This window comes from Vicugna pacos, chromosome 8 (assembly GCF_048564905.1).
Source record: "Vicugna pacos chromosome 8, VicPac4, whole genome shotgun sequence".
Taxonomy (NCBI): domain Eukaryota; kingdom Metazoa; phylum Chordata; class Mammalia; order Artiodactyla; family Camelidae; genus Vicugna; species Vicugna pacos.
Genome location: NC_132994.1, coordinates 14,433,947 through 14,458,544, shown reverse-complemented (window position 1 = coordinate 14,458,544; position 24,598 = coordinate 14,433,947). Strand labels below are relative to the sequence as shown.

The 24,598-nt window shown below is 36.8% G+C and overlaps 2 protein-coding genes across 4 annotated transcripts in view; one reads left to right on the top strand and one right to left on the bottom strand.

The window, feature by feature from the left end:
• The window catches only part of UBE3D (ubiquitin protein ligase E3D), a 605,228-nt gene that overhangs the window by 185,431 nt on the left and 395,199 nt on the right, over positions 1-24,598 (top strand). The window lies entirely within an intron of this gene.
• On the bottom strand, positions 15,791-16,297 carry LOC102532831 (large ribosomal subunit protein P1-like). 2 transcript variants are annotated; one of them, XM_072966284.1, is made up of 2 exons: positions 16,106-16,176; positions 15,791-16,030 (listed from the first exon to the last, which is right to left on the bottom strand). In XM_072966284.1, exons 1-2 carry the CDS (start codon positions 16,174-16,176, stop codon positions 15,832-15,834), a joined length of 270 nt encoding a protein of 89 aa, XP_072822385.1. In that variant the 3' UTR covers positions 15,791-15,831. The 2 variants fall into 2 exon arrangements, with proteins under 2 accessions (XP_072822385.1, XP_072822384.1); XM_072966283.1 differs by having other exon boundaries at positions 15,791-16,297.

Below are 24,598 nucleotides of genomic sequence, written 5' to 3'. Positions count from 1 at the left end.
TTTTTTGAGAACTCTAAAAATTAAAAAAAAAAATACCTACTTCTGGACAATTGACCAATTAGAGAAAGCATAGCAGGTATACTGTCTATAAATATGACCTTCAAATGATAATATTTATGAGCAAGTCTCTCACAGTTTATGATAAATGGTGTTATAGGAACTAATTAAAAAAGGAGCAGGTTTTAAAATAACTTCCCACTTCTGCAGTTCTTTGGTTTCTGTGACTCAGAGATCATCTTTCTCTCATATGGTGTTTGATATACTTCATTGTGTATGCTGTAGTTCATTTCCTACCTTAGCCTGGTTCTTTTAAATTGTCTAGGGACTTGTCTAAAAGAATGTTCAAAATATACTCTGTGACACATAAACAGTTTAGTTTAAAGGTCAATGGAAATTTAAAAAGCCAAATACACAATAGAAAGTGTCATCAAATAGCAAGTCAGGATTCATTTCCTCTTGTTTTTCATCCTCATTTCTTTTGAAATATAAACGAGCTCTTTAGGTTAACAAGCATTTACAACCTAATGTATATTTCATGTTAGCAGTTATACAAACATATTATCATGCCTTTAGATCCTTTTGTAATTTCTATGAAGAAAGCTTTTTGTCTTTATCCGTTTGGGCTGCTCTAACAGAATCCCACAGACTGCCTCGTAAACAACAGGAATGTATTTCTCCCAGTTCTGGAGGCTGGGGAGTCCAAGATCAGGCATTGGCAGATTTGGCGTCTGGGAGGGGCACACGTCCTGGTTCACAGACGGCCATCTTCTCACTGTGTCCTCAGGTGGCAGAAGGGGTGGGGGAATTCTCTGGAGTCGCATTTATTTGTAAGGACACTCACCCCATTCATGAGGGCTTCACTCTCATGATCTAATCACCTCCCCTAAGGCCCAAAGTTTAAATACTACTGTCACACTGGGGATTGCATTTTAATATATGCATTTTGAGAGGACACATTCAGTCCATAGCACTTTTTATTTAGAAATCATATTCTTTTCTGGAGGGTTGGGTATAGCTCAGTGGTAGAGTGTGCGCTTAGGATGCACCAATCCCCAGTACCTCCATTAAAAATAAATAAATAAACAAACAAACCTAGTTAACTCCCCCCAAAAGAAAAAAACAAAAAAATAAAAATTAAAAAAGAAATCATACTCTTTTTGATAAAGAATACATTTAGTACAATCATCTGTTCACAGAAAGCTTAATAATAACAATTGCAGCTCAAGTATGGCTCCTATTTATTGAGCATTTACTATACACTTGGCTTTTTCATATAGCTCTCATTCTCACGGCAACTCTACAAGGTAAATAATATGTCTCTTTTACAGATGAGGAAATGAAGGCTCATTGAGCCTTAGATAGCGTTCCCACGATCCCAGAGATAGAAAATGATGGGGTGAGGATAAAACTCAAACATTACTAATTAAAAAATTCATCAAATCCCTTTTCATTACATCACACAGTCTCTGCACAAGCCTCCCAATGCCATTTGACATATTTCTTTCTTAGAATTGCTCTCCTTGTCCATGTGCTGAAACAGGAACACGGATTCCGAGATCCATGCTTTCACTTTTTTATATACTCAGTAAAAAGTGTGTCGAATTATGTAGCATGATTTTCACTGGACATAATGGGCCCCAATAAATATTTATTCGGTGCAGTATTGATTCCAGAGCAATGTTGTTTTCATGCGTTTAAAGGACAATAACACCTTAACAAACTGACCCGTGGCATGGTGTGTGTGGGTGGAGTCTTGGGGCAGCTCTGGTTCCCAGGTCTCTACGGTGGCATATCAAAAAGTCAGATGTTTATTCCTGGAATAAACATTCCTCCCAGAAGAGCAGCTCTGAAGCCACACTGGAATTTTCCAAATATAATATCATTCAGGTGGTCATTTCCTGGGGTGGGTAGGGATCTGAACGCAGATCACGTTTGTGCAAACCTCACTATGTCTTTATACCTGAAAAGTGAACTCAATGTCTCTGCTTCCTTTTAAAAGGCATCTCTCTGAGGTCAAGAATTAAGTAATGAACTTTTTCTTCCTTTGGTCACTATTGTGAGAACTTGAAGATAAATAAGATTGGTACTGTGCAAAATTCAAAGCAGCAGCTCAGTACGACACGTGCTAATGCATCCTCTATCTGTAATATGCTGTGAAAATTATGTTTCTAATAAAGTGCCGATTTAACTAATTTCCAACTAGAAATGCTCCCATCACACAAATTGTATTGAGGCGTTGAATAATACATTTTTACTTCACACTGGAATGTCTTTTATTTTTCTCAAAGTTTTCTCATCTTCTCCCCAATAGTTGTGCTTTTTGAACAAAGTAACTTTTTAACATTGTGAGACTTGTGCTTCAATTGGAGATGAAAAATAAGATGTACATTATTAAAACATGACTTCTTTGGGGGAAGGTATGGCTCAGTGGTAGAGCATGTGCTTAGCATGCACAAGGTTCTGGGTTCAATCCCCGGTACCTCCATTAATAAATAAAACTAATTCCCTCCCCCTCCAAAAAAAAAAAATGACCTCTTTCTTCACAGATTGAAAGCAAAACGAAGGTCTCCTTATCTTAAGTACTCATCACAGGGTCTTCCTTCCTGAAAGACCCCAAGTAGTTGAGGATGAGTTGTGCTCTCTGGATACTAGAAAACTGCTCTCTCCCTCCCAGTTTGTATTTCTGTACTCCACATTAGATGCTCCCAAAGGGTGGCAGGGCAAGTTTGAAACAGGACTAACACTCAAGTGGTGCTGGAGGATCCTAGAGTGTAAAAGCAGCCTTCAAGAGCCCATTTCATCTTATAAAAAGACACCGCAGCTCATCCTGCTGGAATCTGGGTTGCCTTCGGAAACTCAGCTCTTTACCTAGAGATGTGAAGTCTTGATTGACCTGTCGCGCTTCTACAGCTAATAGAACTGTCAGCTCTCCTGTCACTCAGCCATCACCGGTCCTCAAATATAATAAAGGCCTTGAAGGTAATCTGGAAAGTGAAGCATCCCAAGGGCATCACCTTCTCAAAAAGGAGGCTGCTTGTTGAACTAAATACTCTGCCTCAGATGGATGAATTCACAGCAGAGGGGAGTGAACATGAGACAGCATTGGTTTTTTTCATCAGTGTAATTTTCTTTTCCCTCTCAATGTGTTCATATCACTTCAATCTATGAATGTCCCAAGTGCCATAACACAAAGTTGAACCTGGCAAGCTCAGAAAAGCTAACTCAGAGAAGATTCTGATTCGTGTGTGTGTTGAAGGCTGTGTGTGGATAACAACAGTTCGTTGTAAGGGGTGCTTTGTCTGTCTAAGGGAAAACTAAAACCCAGTTTTCAGTCAATAACTATTCAATTCAACTCAGTTTATTGAACTGTCCGCATATATTGAGCTCCAGATCTTGATTGGTATCATTCTCTGCTGAGGTGAGAGACAGAAGATGCTCTGACAGAGATTGTTTATGCTCACAAAACATCCATATTCGTCTTTACATTTTCAAAACTCTCTTTCTGTTATGTTTGGACCACGTGACTAACTACTAACCAATGAGATCTGAGCAGAAATGAGGTAAACCTATTTCAGATATAACCCTTGAAAACATATCGCATGACTCTTTAGGTTTCTTTTCCTTGCTGTGTGACTTTGGAGGCCACATGTACCAACTGGCATCACTACAAGGTAGAAGTAACCTGGATTCCTGAGTTTCTGCTTAGAAGAGAATGCCCAGTTGGACTTGTGATTTATTAGGCTATTGAGATATCAGGGTTTGTTTGTTATCACACCATAGACTATCCAAGTTTTTTTTTAATGCTAATTAAAAAAATTATTTTTTGTGTTTTATCTGTACAACATTATATTTTGACTTCTGTATGCATTACTGCATACTCACTACCAAAGGTTTAATTTTCATCTGTAATCATACCCTTCCCTTCCTCTCTAGTAACCACCACTCTGTTCTCTGTATCTATGTGTTTGTTTTTGTTTGTTTGTTTATTATATTCCACATACAAGTGAAATCATACGGTATTTGTCTTTTTCCATCTGACTTATTTCATTCAGCATAATACTCTCAAGGCCCATCCATTTTGTTTCAAATGGCAAGATTTTGTTTATTTTTATGACTGAGTAGTCCATTGTATATATGTATCACATCTTCTTTATCCAGTCATCTGTTGATGGACACTTAGGTTTCTTCCATGTCTTGGCTATTGTAAATAATGCTGCTATGGACACTGGGGTACACGTATCTTATCAAATTAGTATTTTCATATTCTTCAGATAAATATCCAGAAGTAGAATAGCTTGATCTTGTATGGAGATTCCTCAAAAATTAAGTGATTTTTAGGGTGTGTTTTCCAGATTGGCAACATGAACATCACCTGGGAACTTACTGGAAATGCATATCCATGAGCTCATCTGAGGTCTACTAAATGAGAAGTTCTAAGGATGGGACCAAAAAAAAAAAATCTATGTTTTAACCAGCCCTGCAGGTGATTCTGATATAGACTTATGATTCTTGAGAATCATAAGTCTATACTATTTTGTTAATGTAGACATAATCCTTGATCTCAAGGCTCTCACAGTCTAATAGACAGATGCCCGTATATCACAACCTCTTCTCAATTTTCCCAAGAACCTCTTGCATTAACGTAAATCAGGCTCTTCCCCAAGGACAGGACATTCCTTGTAGCCATCTCAAAGTGATGCTTTTTATTCTTTTACCACTCATATTTCATACATTAGTGTTGGTGATGGAATTGATGTTCTCCTTGCTTCTTTCAACTTAGTACTCCCTTACTCTCTTACAAGAAAAGGCTTTTTCTTTAAGGCCCATTCTATTCAGCCCTATCACCCACCCTCTCTAATGGTTCATGTCGTCTAGAAGCTTCTGGGTCGCTTTCATTTGTCAATGATTTTGGGACCTGGATCACAATCTTTACTTCCACTACAAGGATGGATCATATCTATGCACAGTTATGCTTGTTTAAGTCTCTCCTAGGTAAAATAAATTCACATATCCTCATAAGCTTTATCCTATTTCTCCTCTTCCCATTTACAACCAAATTTCTGAAAGATTTGTCTATAATCATTGCTCCACTCTTTACTCCTCTCAAAACCATTACAATCTAACTTATGTCCTCATGAATCCACTTGAATACTTTCTGTGAAGGTCCTGATGGCTTCCATGTAGCTGAATTCAATGGATAATCTTGGAACTCAGTCACCTAATCTGACTCTGATGACCACAGCCTCCTTTTAAAATAATTTCTCCTCTCAGCTGTCCTGCTATCCTCTTTTATCCTTCTGTTTCCATCTTATATTTTCTGGCCAATTATTCTGGGTTCTTTACACAAATTCATCTCATCAAAGCACAGTCCTGGGCTTGCTCTCTACCTACTCCACACTTTTTTCTCATGCTGTATTCCTTCCCTAAGGAATCTAGATAGAACGGTGGTTTAGTTCCTGTGGATGCCCAGATGATTGGCAATTTATATTTTTATGCAAGATCTCTCTTCTGATTACAGTCCAATATGTCTGACTGTTCACTGACTTCTCTTGGGTACCTGAAACATAACTTAAACTCAACATGTCTAACCCTGACCTTAGAATCTGGCCACATACCATCCCCAAACCTGCTCTTCTTTCAGTATTTCTTATCTCAGTGAATGATCATCTCATCAGGCCATTTATATATAAGAAAAAAAATCATCAACCAAAAATTTGATATTGGCAAAACTACCCTTTAAGAATGAAGGTGAAATTAAGACATTCCCAGATAAATGTAAATGAAAGCAGTTTATCACTAGTAGATCTGCTCTACAGATTACTAAAGGAAGTCAATTATTTCTTTTACGATTCATGCTTTTCATATCCTGTGCAAGAAGTATTTGCCTAATAAAAGATCATAAAATTTGACTCCTACGTTCTCTTTTAGAATTTTTTTAGTTCTAGCTTTAGTGTTTAAGTCTCTGATTCATTTCACATTAATTACTTGTACATAGTAAAGTTTAAGATTTTTTTTCATATTGATTTTGAATTGTTTTAGCACTATTTGTTGCTATAACTATATTTTCTCTGTTGCACCTTTGCACTTTGGCAGGAAAAAAAAATCAATTTGCCACATACATGTGGCTCCATTTCTGGACTTTGCATTCAGTTTCATTGTTCTCTTTGTTTTTTCAGCATCAATACCACACCACCACCTTAATTACTAGTGTGTCCCAAAATTAGGCAGTAAAAGCCCTTCAATATTGTTCTTTTTCAAAGTTGTTCAGTTGTCCTAGATTCTTTGTATTTCCAGATAGTACATCTGAGAACTGACTCATCAATTTTTATCAAAATTTTTAAAAAGTGGGATTTTGATTATAATTTCATTGAATCTAGAGTTCAATTTGAGTAAAATTGACACAATAACACTGAGTCTTCCAATCAATAAATACAATATCTCTCACCATATACTTGGGCCTTCTTCCATTTCTCTCAGAAATATGTTATAGCCTTCAGTGTATGAGTCTTGATCATATTTTGTTAAATTTATCTCTAAGTATTTCATTTTGTGTGTGTGACTGTAATGTATTTTTAAATTCCAAATTCTGCTGTTAATTATAAACTGTAGAAATATAGTTTAAAAAATATTGACTTTTTATCCTGTGACCTTGCTAAACTTAGCCCTAGTAGCTGTTCAGTGGATTCCTTAGGATTTTCTACCTAGATGTACATGTCCTCTATGAATAAAAATATTCAGTTTCTTCTTTTCCTTTCTATATATATGCCTTTTTCTTTTTTTCAACTCACAGCACTGAGTAGAGCTTCCAGGACAATCAGTGTGACTACTAGACTGTTGGGGTTCCCCTCCTGATACTACACCCTGGAAACTGCTTTCAGCTAGCAAGCTGGGGCGATTGTAGGATCCTCATGACTTTTTCTTCTCTTTGGGGTCACAGTTCTGGACTGCTTGATGTCCAGTGGCTGAAAATAATTGTTTCTTCTATTTTGTCTGGCTTTCTGGTTGTTTATGGTGCCGAGGCAATTCTTATAGCAGTTAATATTTCAAAGGCAATATGCAAGTTCCATCCAAAGGATCTTTTAAACAACCACTTCCATATACTCTGAGCTTTATACCTGTAGTATGCCAGATCACTAAAAAATTATGTACTGATAGAAATTCCTTCATAGGACTGTGATTTGACATTATATCCTCAACATTTTCTGAGGATTGATCTTAGTAATAGTCTCACAATGGTTTTTCTTCATTTATTTTATCTTTATTTTCTAATAAATTGACTTATTTTTGTCACATATAGACTGATTTATTTATTTTATGGTAACAAAACTTAATATGATATTTATTCTCTTAACAAAATTTTAATCACCCAATACGGTATTATGAACTCTAGGCCCAATGCTGTACAGCAGATCTGTAAAGCTGTGTACGGAAGAAATTTTGTTCAATGCCTCATCTCTAACCATTTCCTTTGAAGTTAGCGATAGGAAACTTGATAACTCTCAAATTACTGCTCTATTCCTTTTATCATACAGAGAGAAATATACAATGTATGTTTCCTTTCTTCTCTGAGGGCTGTCTAGGGAATCAGATTTTAATTGGGATCTTTGGTATAACGATCTCTTTTGTTTGGAACTACTTTTACCATTGTCGTAATAACTTTATTATTTTATTTCTTTATTGGGAGCCACCTCAAATCCTCTTCAGAAATTGTCAGAATATAAATAATTTTTTAAAAGGTGAGGCTGCAGAGAATTTACAAGTATGAACCTTAAAATCAGGCATGTAATTGTATCCTACCTCTTCTGTTTTTTTGGCTGTGTGACCTGTAGCAAATTATTTAACTTCACTGATTTTTCCGTTTCTTTATCAGTAAAATGGTGATATTAACATCAATTTTATTTGGTTTCTGGAGATTTGGTTGGTGTCTGGAACACATCATACTAAAAATGACAGAGGGGTTTCTAAAGATTATTAGAGAATTTCAGCAGGCCTCATTCTGCCTGAATTTTATTACTGTTCAAATAGATTGTTCAATGCGAATCACAAAATTCTACAAGTCATCTGTCATCATTTTTTTTGACGCCCATTTGTGGTAAGAAATGTAATTCTTGAGGCATTTTGGGTGCATCCTTGAAATATATAATTCCTTCCAGCCCTCAAAATGCTACAGGACAAGTAAGACATGTTCTTAAGGTTCTTTGTTGTAAATCCTCCTTGGTTGGTTAGCTGACAGATCTGGAAATTTTTAAATACTTAATTGATCATTTTTTTCTTCCATTTTTATTGAGCTATAATTGAAATATAGTACTGCACAAATTTCAGGTATACAGCATAAAATATCTGACTTACATACATCATAAAATGATTATCCAATAAGTTTAGTGAACATCCATCCTCTCATATAGATACAAAATTAAGGAAATAGAAAAAAAATTTTCCTTGTGATGGGAACTCTTAGGTTTTACCTTCTTAACAACTTTCATATATAACACACAGCAGTGTTGATTATGTTGATCATGTGGTACGTTACATCCATGGTACTTACTGATCTTATAACTAGAAGTTTCTACCTTTTGAATGACTTCATCCAATTACCCCTCCCCCAGGCCCTGCCTCTGGTAACCACAAACCTGATTTCTTTTTCTATGGACTTGTTTGTTTGTTTTTGAAGTATAATTGATCTATAACACTGTATTAGTTCTTGGTATACAACATATTAAATCAAAAGTTCTATACATTCCAAAATAATCACCATGATCTGCTTAATATGAGCTCTTACTCAAGCTCTGTGTATAATAGTCAAAGTTGGTCCCTAGTAAATGCAAAAGTTGATTGCTCTTAGCTACTTCTCAAATATTTTTATATTTTGGGAAAAAGTATTTGTATGAGTTAAAACATCTGGATACCTAACTCTGAGGGAACATGAAGGTCTTATGTAGGCGCTTATACCTCACACCCAGTGATTTTGTACATAGAAGATACTCAATAAATATTTCGTGAATAAATAAATTAATAGAGTAACAAATACATTTAGATTTACTTACATTTAATCCTTCTAGAATGATCGACATGTGTTGCTATTATGATTCTGGAGTTTTCATAGTAAAAAAATTGAGGAATTTAACCTTGGTCAGTAAATGAGACAGCATCATTCCCTTGGACACTTATTGGACAATTTGGCTCCTCACATTTCTAATCCTAAGTAGATTTTATTTTTTAAAAAAGAGTAGATTTTATTAAAATTAGTGAACAAGAATAAAATGAGTGAAATAATAAAATTACAGAGAAGTAATATTTTACCAGCCATCAACTGAAACAAAAATCTGTATCTAATATTTATTAAACTGCCTCAACCTACCTCTGGATGTGAATGGGGGCCACTTTGTATGACCTTGACTTCTCTTCTGCCCAATTCTTTTTAAAACCTAAGTTCATAATGTGGCTTTTCTAACTGAATGAGATTTAAATGTTTTGACTGTGAGGAAGTTCTAAGTCAAATTTTTGACTCTCTTCCTGTAAATTGTTCATGTTGCACAGTTTTGCTTGATCAGATTTTTTAAATGCATTTATCATATTGTGTGTGTTGGTAAAATGCCTTACATCCTCTTTTAAAAATAGTAAAGTACAAATAGATAAACATTTTCAAAACATGTACTCTTATTCCAGGTGCTGCATTAGATATTAGAGACATAAGTCAAAACTTGATTTGTGAATTATAGGAAAGAACATGGAATACTAATGAAAATTGGTAAAAATGTCTCCACCCCTTAAATTTATGTCAATTCAAAGAGATAATATGGTAGATTTATGGAACCATAAATTCTTTCATAGATTTAGAAGTAGGAAAGGACTAAAGGGAGTATTTAATACAGCTTTTTCCAAATGTGTTCCATGGAACACTGTTGCAGAAGATAGTGGTAGTTTCAAGAAATAAATGAACACTTCCTGTGGTCAAATAATGATGGTGCAAAATCAGTGGTGGGTAAAATCGCTGGTGCCTTGACCCAAATCAAGGGAGTGGCTCCAAATGGTAATAGTGGCCATTGTATTCTTCACCATCACACACTTGCAGTAAAACAACAAAAAACAAACAAAAGTCAGTTTTACTTAATAATGTCGTCACTGGGGTAGTAAAAATTATTAACATCATTAAATCTTGACTGTTAAGCACACATATTTTTAATAATCTCTGTGGATAAATGGGAACTCTGCACAAACACTTCTACTGCATGTAAATTAGGACAGTTATTTTGAAGAAAAGGACTTGTAGAGTCGTTTGATTTGTAGGTGAACTAGCCATGTTTTTCCTGGAACACAAGGAAACGTTTCCTTTTCACTTGAAAAAATGATTTAACAAACAATTGGTGTTGAGGCATGAATATTTAGCTGACACTTAAAAAGAAATGAATGAATTGGTCCTGTCACTTCAACAAACTGATGTCATTTGTTGCCAATGGTAGAACTTGAGCTTTCAAGTGGAAATTTGAATTTTGAAAAACATGTTATCTGCCACCATGAGCTTGATAGCTTTCCAATATGTAAAAACTTTTCTGATGAGATTGGTGGTGATATTAATTGATGGGTTTTTTGATATTGTATAATGAAACATGTTAACATTTGGAAGATCCCCATAACTCAGCGAATCAATATGCTCCAAATATTAAAAAATCATGTGTGGGCAAAAGATCCATTCAAAGAGCAAGCTAGATCAATAGATTTTAATGTAACACAGAGTGAAAGTTTATTGATAAGGTTTCTGATTCCATAGTGCAGTTAACCTTTCAGAAGTGACCACTTATTGAGTTTTGGTGTACTATCAAAGAAGGATATTCACAATTGCCTGATAGTGAATACCAGGAATACAGACTCAGAAGAGATTTATTAAAATGTAAGAAAACAATGATACTCTGTTTGCTAAATTTTTCTTATTTTGGAAAATTTATTCCCCTAATATATTATTTATGGTGATTTGTAATGGGTGTACTATTGTTTTTTCTAAATATTTAAGTGAATATATAAAATTTCTTAGTTTTAATTTCTAAAAGAGTAAACATTAATAAAAATAACCAACAAAAACAAAAGCAATTTGTATCCTCAACAATTTTTAAGGTTGGAAAAGGGATCTCCCGACAAAAACATTTGGGAACCACTGGACTAGAAGAAACCTCCTGAGATCAAATTTAATCCTTTCATTTGCACATCTTCTGTTTGCTAATATGAAAATTAAAACCAGCACTTATACTTCTATGATGTTAAAAATAGCCATAAAGCAACCGTAAAACCAGTATAACTACGAGAAGTATGTCTCTTCTGGTTATTTCTAGGAACAAACATGATGGAGAATGAAAATCCTGAAATGTTATATGTGTTTTATTTTACAAAAATACCTTCTGTTTGTATATCAAATGAGAATTCTCCAAAAAGCTTAATGATATTAACACCAAAATAATGTTACCATACAGATAGAAGCTGAGACTCTATGGAGATAGCAGCAAAATAGAAATTCAATAGTAAGGAATACATTCATTATACTTTCCCAAAGCCTTTTTTTTTCCCATAGAATTATGACACTTGACAAATGGCTTCAGGGAGGATGTGCCAAATGAATTCCCCTGTTGTTTACAGCTTGTCACTTGCAGATGCAATGCACAAAGAAGATGAATGCTTCTTTCCCACTCCAGAGTATCTCTGCTCATAAAGGGAAGCTGTTCTCTTCCTATCCCAACAATGATCAGCTTAGATCACTACAATAGATCAATAACGTTGTGGTTGCTTGATAAGTTTATGGAAAAAGAACATGAAAGATGGAGCCCCATTCATGGATTTCCCTGCAGAGACCCTGCACTAGCCAAGGCTAAAGAAGCACTGTTTATGTTTTCTACAGGAGCCACTTTTCTTGTATCCAAATTGCCCTTTTGGTTATAGATTGCCAACTACTAGAGACTTGCTGCTCCAGGAATAAGTCACGGACGAGCAGCCTTCGCATCCTCTGAAGCTTTTTATAAATGTAGACTCTCCGGCCCCATTGTAGACATCCTAAATCAGAATCTGCATTTTAACAAGATTCCTCAGGCTATGTGTCTATTTATTCATGTTGGAGAAGTACTGATGTATATCAGATAATCTCAACCATGGTTGCATTTTGAAATCATCTGGGGAGTTTTAAAAAATCCTGATGCTTGGACAATGCTGCAGAGCAATTAAATCAGAATCTCTGAGGGTAAGACACTCCATTCAAGAGGAATAAGCCTTCATCAATCCATATTCATAAATGTACCTTTGGATTTATTATGGAAGTCAGTGGGGAAACATACTCCCTTCATTGGGACCTTTTTAAAAAACACCTTTATTGAGGTATAATTGCTGTATTAAAAAAAACCCTGCTTGTACTTATTTGATAGGTTTGGACATATGCATACACCTATGGAACCAACACCACAATTAAGGTAACAGACATATCCATCAACAATGTAAGTTTTGTGTGTGTGTGTGTCTTTTTGTGTGTGTGTGGTAGGAACATGCGATAAACCCTCAACAAATTTTAAGTGTACAACACAGTATTGTTAACCATGGGCATTGTTTTACAGGATATCTCTAGAATGTATTCATGTTGCATAACTGAAACTTCATGCCATTGAACAGTAGCTCTCCATCTTCCCCTACCCCAGCCTCTGGCAACCAATCTGTCTTCTGCCTCTAATATTTTGACTGTTTAAGGTATCATTTATGTGAGATAAGTGGAATCATGCAGTACTTGTCTTTCTGTGATTGGTTTACTTCACTTAACATAATGTTGTCAAAAATCCAGAAATAGCAAAATTAAAACCACCAAATCAATAAAAAGTATTTAGTAAGAGTTCGTTTCGCATATAAGAACAGTTCACAAACTGGGAGCTTTCAAATTCAAAGACTAATATGAAGTTCAGGGGCAAGATGTTACAGGATGGCTTAGAAAGTGAAAATGAGGAAGTTGTTTAACCTTTACAATGATTAATTATTGCAGTGGAGGTTTCCAGGCAGCAAGGGACTGGTTGAAAGTGAGTATCTTATACCATTTTAGGAAGATGACTTAAGTTTCTTTTCTGATTATCAGAAGCATTTACAAAAAGTGGCCCAAGTTAAGTTGCACTTTTTTTGCAGAATAAGCTAAATTAACTTTGATTTAAATGGCTTAAATGGTTTTGTCTGCTTGAGGAATTAAGTCTGGTCTCAATTTTGTATTTAATTTTAGTGGTTTTCTCTGGGTTCATCTACGTTGTTGCATACAGAAACATTTCCTTCTTTTTAAAGGCTGAGTAATATTTCTTTGACTGTATACACATTTTCTTTATCCATTCACCTGTTAATGAACATTTGGGTTGTTTCATATTTTGGCTACTGTGAATAATGCTACAATGAACATGGGAGTGCAGATATCTCTTTGAGATGCTGATTTCAATCTCTTGAACATATACACAGAAGTGAGATTGCTGGATCATATAGTAGTTCTATTTTTAATTTTTCGAAGCCCCTCCATACTATTTGCCATAGCAGCTGCACTATTTTACATTCCCACCAGCAGTTCACAGGGGTTCCAATTTCTCCACACTCTTAACAACAGGATGTTGTTATCTCTTATCTTTTTATAATAACCATCCTAACTGGTGTGAGGTGATATTCCACTGTGGTTTTCATTTGCATTTTCTGATAATTAGTGATGTTGAACACCTTTTTATTTACCTGTTGGCCATTTGTACACCTTCTTTGAAGAAATGTCTATTCAGGTCCTCTACCCAGTTTTAAATGAGGGTTTTTTAAATTTGTTTGTTTTTGTTTTTTGCTATTGAGTTGCAGGAGTTTCTTATACATTTTGGATATTAACCCCTTATCAGATGTAAGGTTTCCAAATATTTCTACCATTCTGGAGACTAACTTTTCACTCTTTTTTTTTTTTTCCATGAAGAAGCTTTTTAGTTTGATGTAGTTTCACTTATCTGTTTTTGTTTTTGTTGCCTGTGGTTTTGGTGTCAGACCCGAGAAATCACTGCAAAGACCAATGTCAAGGTGTTGTCTTCTATATGTCGTATAGTTTCAGGTCTTATATTTAAATCTTTAATCCATTTGGAGTTGATTTCTGTGTATGGTGTAAGATAAGTATCCAATTTCATTCTTTTGCATGTAGATCTTCAGTTTTCCCAACACCATTTGTTGAAGAGATTATTCTTCCCCTCTTGTGTATTTTTGGCACTATATCAATATCAGTTGACCATTTATGCTTGGGCTTATTTCTGGGCTCTCTGTTCTACTCCATTGGCCTTTATGTCTGTTTTTATGCTATACAGTTTTAAGTACTGTAGCTTTGTAATATATTTTAAAATCAGAAAGTGTGTTGCCTCCAGCTTTGTTCTTCTTTCTCAAGATCCCTTTAGCTACTCTGAAGCTTTTGTGGTTCCAAATGAGATTTAAATTTTTTTAAATTTCTGTAAAAAAGTGCCTTTGACATTCATGTGGACAGCATTGGTGTGTAGATTGCTTTGGGCAGAATTTTAAACAGTCTCTGTTCTTCCAACATATGAAAACAGAAGTCTTCCCACTGATTTGTGTTTTCAATTTTTTTCATCAATGTTTTGTAGTTTTCAGTGTACAAGTCTTTCACATCCTTTGTTAAGTATATTTCTAAGTATTTTATTCTTTTTTTTATGTGATTGTAAAGGGGATTGTCTTCTTAATTTGCTTTTCAGATAGTTTGTTGTTAGTGTATAGAAAAACAACTGATTTCTGTATGTTGATTTTTGTGTCCTACAACTTTACTGAATTCATTTATTAGTTCTAACAACTTTTTGTGTGTGGGAACTTCACAATTTTCTACATATAAAATCATATCGTCTGTGAACAGGGATAATTTTACTTCTTCCTTTCCACTTTGAATGCCTTTTATTTCTTTTTCTTGTCTAAATGCTCTGGCTAAGACTATGTTGAATAGAATGGGAAAAGTGGGCAACCTTGTCTTGTTCCTGATCTTAAAGAGCTTTCATGTTTTTACTGTTGAGCATGATGTTAGCTGTGGGCCAGGTCATATATGATCTTTACTATATTGAGGTATACTTTTTTCTGTTCCTAATTTGTTAAGAGTTTTGATCATGAATGAATATTGAATTTTGTCACAAGCTCTTTCTGCATCTACTGAAATGATAATATGATTTCTATCATTCATTCTGTTAATGTAGTGTTTCAGATTGATTGATTTGCAGATGTTGGACCATCCTTGCATCCCAGGCATAAGTTCTGCTTGATCATGGTTTATGATCCTTTTAATATGTTGCTGAACTTGAATTAGCAACATTTATTGAGAATTTTGCATGTATGTTCATCAGGCCTATAATTTTTTTTCTTGTAGTATTTTTATCTGGCTTTAATATTTGGATAGTGCTGGCCTCATAAAATGAGTTTGGAAGTATGCCCTCCTCTTCAAGTTTTTGAAAGAATTTGAGAAGGATTGGTGTTAATTTTTCTTTAAATGTTTGGTGGAATTCATCCATGAATCCATTTAGTCTTGAGGTTTTCTTTTTTAGGAGGATTTGGTTATTGATTCAATCTCCTTACTCATAATTGTTCTAGTTAGATTTTCTATTTCATCATGATTTAGTCTTGGTAAATTGTATGTGTCTAGGAATTTATCTATTTCTTCTACGTTATCCAGTTTGTTGGCATATGATTACTCATACTAATTTTTATGATCCTTTATATTTTTCTGGCATCAGTTATAATGTCTCCTTATTCACTTTTTTTTTATTAGCAAGATCAACAGCAGTTAAGAGCTCAGCTTTTTATTGAATGTGTTAATAAAGAGGTTTAGTCAAAAAGAGCAAAGCCCATGTCATCATCAGACTCCTCAGATTCTTCTTTCTTTGCTTCCACTTTCTTCTCCTCAGCTGGGGCAGCAGTGGGAGAGGGGTCATGACCTCCTGCTGGTGCAGTACCAGCTACTGGGGCAGGTCCACCAGCCCCTGCATTGCAGAGAAGGCTCCCAATGTTGATGTTGGCCAGAGCCTTTGTAAACAAACCTGGCCAGAAAAGTTCAACATTTACACCAGCTGCTTTAATGAGGGCATTGATCTTATCCTCTGTGACCGTCACCTCATCGTCGTGCAGGATCAGGGCCGAGTAGATGCAGGTGAGCTCGGAGACCGAGGCCATGGCTTGGGAGAGTTCCAGGTGGGTGCTGCCGGGCACAGTGTTAGTTGCCAGATGAGTGAGGGCCTCACCCCAACATGGCCTTAGCCTCCTCAGAAGGACCGAGCACCTAGGCAACAGCTGAGGAAAGGGTCTTACTCACTTTTGATTTCATTTATTTGTGTCTTCTTTTTTTCTTATTCTAGCTAAGTGGTTGTTAACATTATTTGTTTTTTAATCTAGCTCTTAGTTTTATTGATTTTTCTATTGTTTTTCTAGTCTCCATTGTGTTTATTTCTGCTCTAATTTTTCTTATTTCCTTCCTTCTGCTAACTTTGGGCTTAGTTTATTCTATTCTTCTACTTGCATAAGGTTTGAAGTTGGGGGTGTTTTTGAGATACATCTTTTTCAATGTGTACATTTATTGCTATAAACCTCCCTCTTTGGACTATTTTTGTCTCATCCCATAAGGCTTGAGATGTTGTATATTTGTTTTCATTTGTCTCAAGACACTTTCTGATTTCCTTTTTGACTTCTGTGACCCATTGTTTTGCCAGGAGTGTGCTGTTTAATTTCCACATGTCTTTGAATTTTCTAATTATCCTCCTGTTATTGATTTCTAATTTCATACCACTGTGGTCAGAGAAGATACTTGATATGATTTCAGTGTTCTTAAATTTGGTAAGACTTGTTAGGTGTCTAACATGTGATCTATCCTGAATAATGTTCTGTGTGTGCTTGAGAAGAATGTGTGTTCTGCTACTATTAGGTGAAATGTTCTGTGTATGTCTGTTGGGTCATTTGGTCTGTAGTGTTGTTCAAGACTGCTGTTTCCTTATTGATTTTCTGTCTGAATGTTTTCTTCATTGTTGATAGTGGCGTACTGAAGTCTCCTACTATTATTGTATCACTGTTTTCCCCTTCAGTTCTGTCAATGTTTGCTTTATATATTTAGGTGTTCTGATGTTGGGTGTATATATAATTGTTATGTCTTCCTGACAAATGAATCCTTTTGGCATAATATAATGTCCTTCTTTGTCTCTTGGGTCCATCTTTAATTTTAAGTCTATTTTGTCTGACATAAGTATAACTACTTCTCCCTCTTTTGTTTACTGTTTGCATGAAATATCCTTTTCCATTTCATCATTTTCAGGCCACGTGTGTCCTTAAATCTAAAGTGGGTCTCTTGTAGAAAGCATATCGTTGAGTGTTGTACTTTTATCCATTCAGCCACTCTGTGTTTTTTGACTGGGGCGTTTAATCCATTTATGTCTAAAGTAAATACTGAGAGGGAAGGAATTCTACTGCAATTTCTGTCTGTCTGGTAGTTCTTTTGTTCTTCTTTTCCTCTCTTGCTATCTTCCTGCGTGTTTCATTGATGTTTTGTAGTGATACGCTTTGATTCCTTTTTTCTTTTGCTTTTGTGTGTCTTCTGTAGGTACTTTATGTGTGGTTACTATCAGGCTTCCATAAAACATCCTCTAGTTTTAACAGTCTGCTTTAAGCTGATAATAACATAACCTCAATCACATACAAAGACTCAACACTTTTACTGCTCCCCTACACACCTACACAGATACGCAAACACACTTTATATTATTGGTGTCACAATTTAGATCTTTTTGTATTGTGCCTCCATTAACACAGAGAAAAATTCCATAGTTAAGAGCTTGGGCTTTGGAGTGAGAAAGATTTAGCTGTGTTGGTTAGAACTGTTTGTTTGCAAATAACAGATGCCAACTTAAGCTAGCAGATATCTGTGTCCAGATATTCAATTAATATTACCAGCAACCTCTCCTTCCCTCTCAGTTTTTCTTCCCACAATTTTAGCTTCATTTGCAGGCATTCTCTCCATTGTACAGCTCTAGGAGTATGCTGTGTATACAGTTCGTGAACCCAGAGTGGAGAGAATGCTCCCATGTTTAGAGGATTCTGACTGGCCTAGCTTGGCTTATATATCAAAATTCCAAGATGGATCTGAAAATTCCCAGGCCCTGATGTATATAGTACCTGTTCCCAGTTATTATACCATGCACTTATCTAGGTGTTGAGGGATTTTACAGACATAACTAAGGCCCCAAATCAGTGATCTTAGGTTAGGGAGGATGTCTGGATGGGCCTGATATAACCACAAGACCCCTTTAAATCTGGGTGTAGTGGTCAGAGATGGTGATATCAAAGATTTGAAGTATGAAAATATTCTACACATCAGTGCCAATTTGAAGATGATGAGTTTTGTGTGGCAAGGATTGCAGAGAGCCTCCAGGATCTGAGAGTGGCCAGTGTCTATTAGCCAGCAAGGAGTGGAGAACTCAGTCCTACAAAAACAAGGAATTAAATTCTGCTAAGAAGAATGATTCTAGAAGTAAATTTCCCCCAAAGAGCCTCTAGATGAGAATTCAGGTGGCCAACACCTTGATTTTAGCTTTGTAACTCTGAGCAGAGAATGTAGACGTGTTTTGTTTGGACTTTCGACCTGCAGAACTGTGAGCTCATAAATTGGTGTTACCTCAAGCATCTAAGTGTGTGGTAGCTTATCATATAGTAATAGAAAACTAATACAATGTCCATCCCTGAATTGATCATCATGGCCAGAAGGATGGGATTCTTTCACTGGGCAGCATGAGTCACATGTCTAAATCTATGGTGAGAGAGGCTTGGACTGAGTCCTCAGGTGAGAAAGAAGATGGTCAAACAAAATATAATTCTAGGCAAGTAACTTAACCTTGTTGTGCTTCGTTTCCTTATCTGTATAATGGGGATGTTAATGATTACCTACTTCTAGAGTCATTGGGCTGCTCAAATGAGACAACGCATGACAAGTGCTTAGTGTAGTGCCTGGTTTATCATCTGAGCTCAATAAATATTAGCATGATTATTATTAATGAAACCTGTGCAGGCACACTTGACAACATTAGTTACAATATCAAGAGTTGAAGACTAGGGTGAGTTGTCAGCTCCTCTCCAGGTCTTCCCTTCAGCCTGGAAGCATGGTAGCATCAGGGTGCCCTGCTATTAAGTTAGGGCTCATCTATTTTTATCTGGTACTTTGGTTGGGATTTGGGAGTAGAGAATGAAGAATGAGCAGCAAGGGTTTATAAAAAACAAAGATAAAAGAGCTGCATGATTAAAAGTCCACAAAATAATGGGATTCAAAGAGTTATGGTTTCTTATAAAGAAATATTTTCTTTGGGGATTCACTGTTTCCATGAGTTCCATAATCACTCTTGGAGTGCAAAATGCAATAAGAATTACATGGGCCAAAGAAGGAGAATGCTGTGTGGACAGACATTCTCTCCAGGAGAGTACATTTTTAATTTAAAACATTAGCATATGCTTGTTCTCTATGAAAGCCCATTGCAGAGAGTCCTGGTTACCACTAATTGATTTAAACCTCAGATCTCAGTAGGAACCCACAGATGTTAACTGCTCACTGATGCACTAAAGCTTCCTAAGTTTCTCACAAAGGTTCAGAGTAATTGTAAAATATTTTCTGGAGGTCCAAGGATTAGTGAAGTCATTATTTGGGGAAGTGCTGTGAGGCCTGAGCTAATGCTGTAATAAAAGTCTCTGTGGGAAGAGAAAACTTCTGGGTGGGTTTGTGAGTTGTATGGTAAGTGTTCAGCTGAGAGGTATAGCTGATGTTCATGTAGACTCAGCAGAAGAAAGAATTTTGAATTTGTAGAATCTGAAGCTTATAAAATTTGGGGAGGTACTTTTTAGAAGATTGATCTTAATGAATTACAGTTAGAAAATTGTCCTTTTGGCACAAATCAACTTATTTACAAAACAGAAACAGACTCACAGGCATAGAAAACAAACTTACGGTTATTGGTGGGGAAGAGTGTGGGAAGGGATAAATTGGGAGTTCAAGATTTGCAGATGCTAACTGCTATATATAAAATAGATAAACAAGTTTCTAAAAGTTTCTAATGTATAGCACAGGGAACTATATTCAGTGTCTTGTAGTAACCTTTAATGAAAAAGAATATGAAAAGGAATATAGGTATGTATATGTATGACTGAAACATTATGCTGTACACCAGAAATTGACACAATGTTGTAAACTGACTATACTTCAATTTAAAAAAAAAACATAAAGAAACACAACCTGCATTTGGGAAAAAAAAAGAAGGATTGTACTTTTGCAAATTTTACAAAATCATACCACCACATGAGAGAGTTACGCAGGGCTCTGGAAATGATGCATGCACATGTTGGGCCTTGAAGTTGAAGCTTCCCTAGACTGGGGGTAAATCCACCTCTGTCTGGCAGTGAGATTAAATAATCAAATTTTTATCTAGGCAACATGATCTGGAATTAGGGTCCTGCAGCCTGTTTTCATTTCTTTGACTCTGAATGGTCTCAGGCAATTCACTTGCTCACTTGCAATCTTAGTGTCTTGATTTGCTCTGGAAAACATAGATATATATGTTTTTCTTCTGTCTGTGTTGCTGCAGCGATGACTATTTTTAAGATACTTAAAATGTTTCCTTGGGGAAAAAGTTGTACCAATACACCGTATTACTACATTTTTCATCCTGAATTAATCTTTTGAGTGGCCTTAGAGTCAGTGGAGCGAAGTCTCAAATTTAAAATCCTCTTTTCATGTCTTTACGTATCCATCAATATAACAATGGAAGAGAGATAAGCCTTTGTTTTGAAAACCTGTAAAACCTATTTAATAAAAACTGAATATTGTCTCTGGACTAAAGTGTTATCAAATGCTACCTATTAAAAAGAAAACATAAAAACTCAAGCTTTAAAGCAAGTTTTCTAAGATTACTCCAACACCAGCTGAATGAAATGTCATTGTAAAAGTGTCTTGGTTAAGGCAAAGCTGAAATACAGTGAACTAAATAGAGATATCAGGCTTCTTCAGCCCGAACACTAATTCTGAAGACACCTGAAGGGTTGGGATGCTTTGCCCTCATAGAGCAAGGATCCCGAAGCTGCTTTTGAGGGAATTTGGCTGCTTTTTTCACTTTTACCTCAAAATTGCTTATTGAATTAGTTTTGAGCCTGACTGATATGTGTTCTTCAATTCTTAATAACTCCCTAGTATTAATTGAGATAAAGATTCTGAAAACTTGGCACTTGTTAAGAGCTGGGTGAATACCCCTCACACTGTTTGAGACTGAACTGTTGACTTCTTCCTCTGTGTTCCCATGATATGATCCAATATATTTGTCTTAAAAAACAAAAGCAAAAACAAAACAAAACCGGCTTGATTCTCCCTTTTGGCCATAGCTTTGGGGCCTGGGCATTAGGATGGGCTCTGCCGGAAATTATACCCTGAGACAAGAATTTGAATGCAAAGGAGGGTGAGGATGGCAGGGAGAGGGGAAGTGTCAGCAGGGTACCTGCTTCTGGGGGATAGTGTAAAGTGCCTCTCAGGGTTTAGCCGTCTGAGGGTGAGAAGCTGGCTGTGTCTAACTTCCTGTGTTATTGGCCGAGAGCTTGTTTGCGTGAACTAACTCCCCAGCACCTGCCTCTTACCCATGCATAAGCTGTGTGCTCCTGTGGCCAGAGAAGACCATCAGGCAGGTGGAGAGGCACGGGTGCTTGCCGTGGGCCGTTGTGGGCCTGTCTGGGGATCCTGACTGCTGACAGAGAAAGCAGGGTGCCAACAGCCTCTGCCATATTAGGCAAATCACAGTTTCAGAGCTGGAAGGAAACTCTCAGTTCACCCAACGGAATCTTTCACTTCTTTCACTGCAGAATGACACTTGTCCACTAAATTCTAGTCACTTTTGTCAGTAACTTTTTAAATTCTTTCATTGGCTGTAGATCTTTCAAGTGCAATTCTGTACAAATTAAGATCTCTGTACAAAATCCTGTTCTGGATCTGCCCAGGGAAGTATGTTTGCTAGCAGCAGAACATGACTACCAAGAGGCTTACAGAGACTTTGGGAATGCACAAACTCAGGTATTTCCATGCTACACCAGCATTAGCACGGGGGCTCTTCTGTATCGGTGTTAAAATGCGTGATGTGAAATAAGTGTGCCTGAATCAAAATGATTGCTTTTTTGAGGTGTCGGCAAAGGAAATCTATCTTGCATAAAATCAAACAGGGAACTTAGTCTTTAACTTGAACCTGGTTTTAAAAGGAGTCTCAACTCAGGCAATTATTGAAGTTAAACAAAGTTAAAGGTTAGCTATTGGAAAATAGCAAGAAAATGATTTTCTGTATTTATCTCTGAGCTTGTCTTTCTTAAAAAGGACCTGGGGAATCAGGGTACTGTGTGCTTTCCTTCCGTGGCCATGTTTGAAATTTAAACTTGCCTGGTTTGTGTTTTGTTGTGCCTGCTATTGATTGAAGAGGGCAGGAGGAATTATGGGGGCTCAGCTTTGAGTGGCACCGGCCGGAGATGCTGCAAAAAGCCCTTGGTGACTCACTTTGGCAACTGCCTTTCCGGAGCCAGGAATATCCATCAATAAATAGCAAGGCAGGTGGCCAGAGGTGCTAGGACGGAGCTACAGCAGCTTGGCCAGTCCTAGGAGGGGCGGGACCTGCTGCCAGAGGTCCGCTGAGGTTTGGAGATCTATGCCCAGACTGCAAATAGTCGTAGAATCAAAGTAGGCAGACATCCGCGGCCTCTGTGTCCCCAGTGTATCAGGGAACAGGATGATTCTGGACCCATCAGGCTGATGGTGGGGCCTCATGCCAACCTGGGGTAAATTTCCAGTGATCTGAACTTTGCACAATGTGACTAGTTTTGCTGCTGTATTATAGATGCCTTTAAGAACTAGATGGGAGAAGCCATTTCCCATGGATCGGTTACCCTAGAATGGAAGGGGTTCTTACGCTTCAGTTTCTTTATGAATCGACTGGTGATTTTGTTAAAATGCAGATTTATGGGCCTTTAGTCGTTCCTGGTTGGAGCCTATGAACCTGCATATTAATGTTTCCTCGGTCGATTTCGGGGCAGGTGGTCTACGGGCTGCCTCTTGAGAAATACTTTCTCCTGTGGATCTGTTCTGTTCTCATGAAGTGGGTGAGGGTGGGGAGGTGATTGAAGAACTCCCGTCTCACCTTGTAAGTACAGAGCAACAGCTGAAAATAAGCCTGTTCGTGGATTCATTTTGGCTGTTTTGGGGGAAAACACACTATCTCCCAATTTCATATTAGGATGTATCTGATTAACATATATATATATATATATATATTTATTTAATATACTGCATGTACCTAGTTAAAAACTTAAGTTAGGAGACTTTTCTGAAGCTTACAAATTCAACTCAAGTAAATAGACAAAACCCCAAATTTGCTGATTTAGATGTCAGAGGCTATACTGTCATAAGCAGGGTTTGAGATCTAAAAAGGAGCAGCAGCCTAATGTGTGGGAGGAGGATTCTGGGTTTGAAACCGCCAGGATGATTCACAGAGAGGAGGATACCCTGACCACGGAAGATGATTTAACTCTGAAGACTAAAGTGTATGTAGAGTCCATTCTGACCTGTACTCTTCGCCCTGCCACTGCACCCAGTCTCAGGTTGACCAGTTCTGCCACAGGTGGTGCTTAGTTGTTACTCCCATCATGGCTGTGTCAATGTCACAATTTCTACGTTTATCACACCTCACCCTGGATTGATTATTATGGAAAGTTAGTCCAGGCCTGGTGTATACAGTTGACCCTTGAACAACATGGGTTTGAACTGCGTGGGTCCACTTAGAGGCAGATATTTTTTCTATGGTAAATACTACAGTACTACACCGTCTGTGGTTGGTCAAATCCATGGACGCCAAACCCAGGATACAGAGGAGCCAGGCGTAGGAGAGCCGCTTACAAGTTATAGGCAGATTTTCGACTTTGTGTGTGGTTGGCACCGTTAACCTTCCTGAATTGTTCAAAGGTCAACTGTATTCATACCTGTGCAGAACTATATTGTTTTAGTCTATTGTTTTCTGTGGGCTTGTCCTGATTTCAGCGATTGTCACCAGTATCACGGACTATGTGAATCTAATGCACAAATTCTCACTTTCATTTGAACTTACATCATGGACCCTAAGCCCCTTTCAAATGAAACAATATTTAGGGAGAACTTTTGAAATATTTGTGACTGGTTTAGGCTTTTGGAAATCCAGGCTTAAGATTTCATGGTTTAATTAAAAGAATGGTTCTGTGCAAGCCAAGCCATTCCTTTAAACTGCAAGATCATGAATAATGTTGCCTACTGGTTGGTTTTACTGAAGCACAGATGGAATACTGTGGTTGTTAGAAGCTGGACTCTATTTGTGGCCTGGCATTAAGGACTGTGTTTAGTTATCTTTACATGTCTGGTGTCTAGCATAGAACCGGCTCATATTCAATTGTAATTAATTAACTTGAACTTAAGTTCAGTTAATTGTTGGAGTGAATTAAATAAATTTTGCAAGCCCTGATGATTACATTGAGGATATTGGAATAGTAATTTACTAGACAAGAGAGGAGGGCAAATGCA

Bases quoted from the DNA above. Each gene is read 5' to 3' on its own strand.
- LOC102532831 (XM_072966283.1), bottom strand. From the start codon at position 16,176: ATGGCCTCGGTCTCCGAGCTCACCTGCATCTACTCGGCCCTGATCCTG.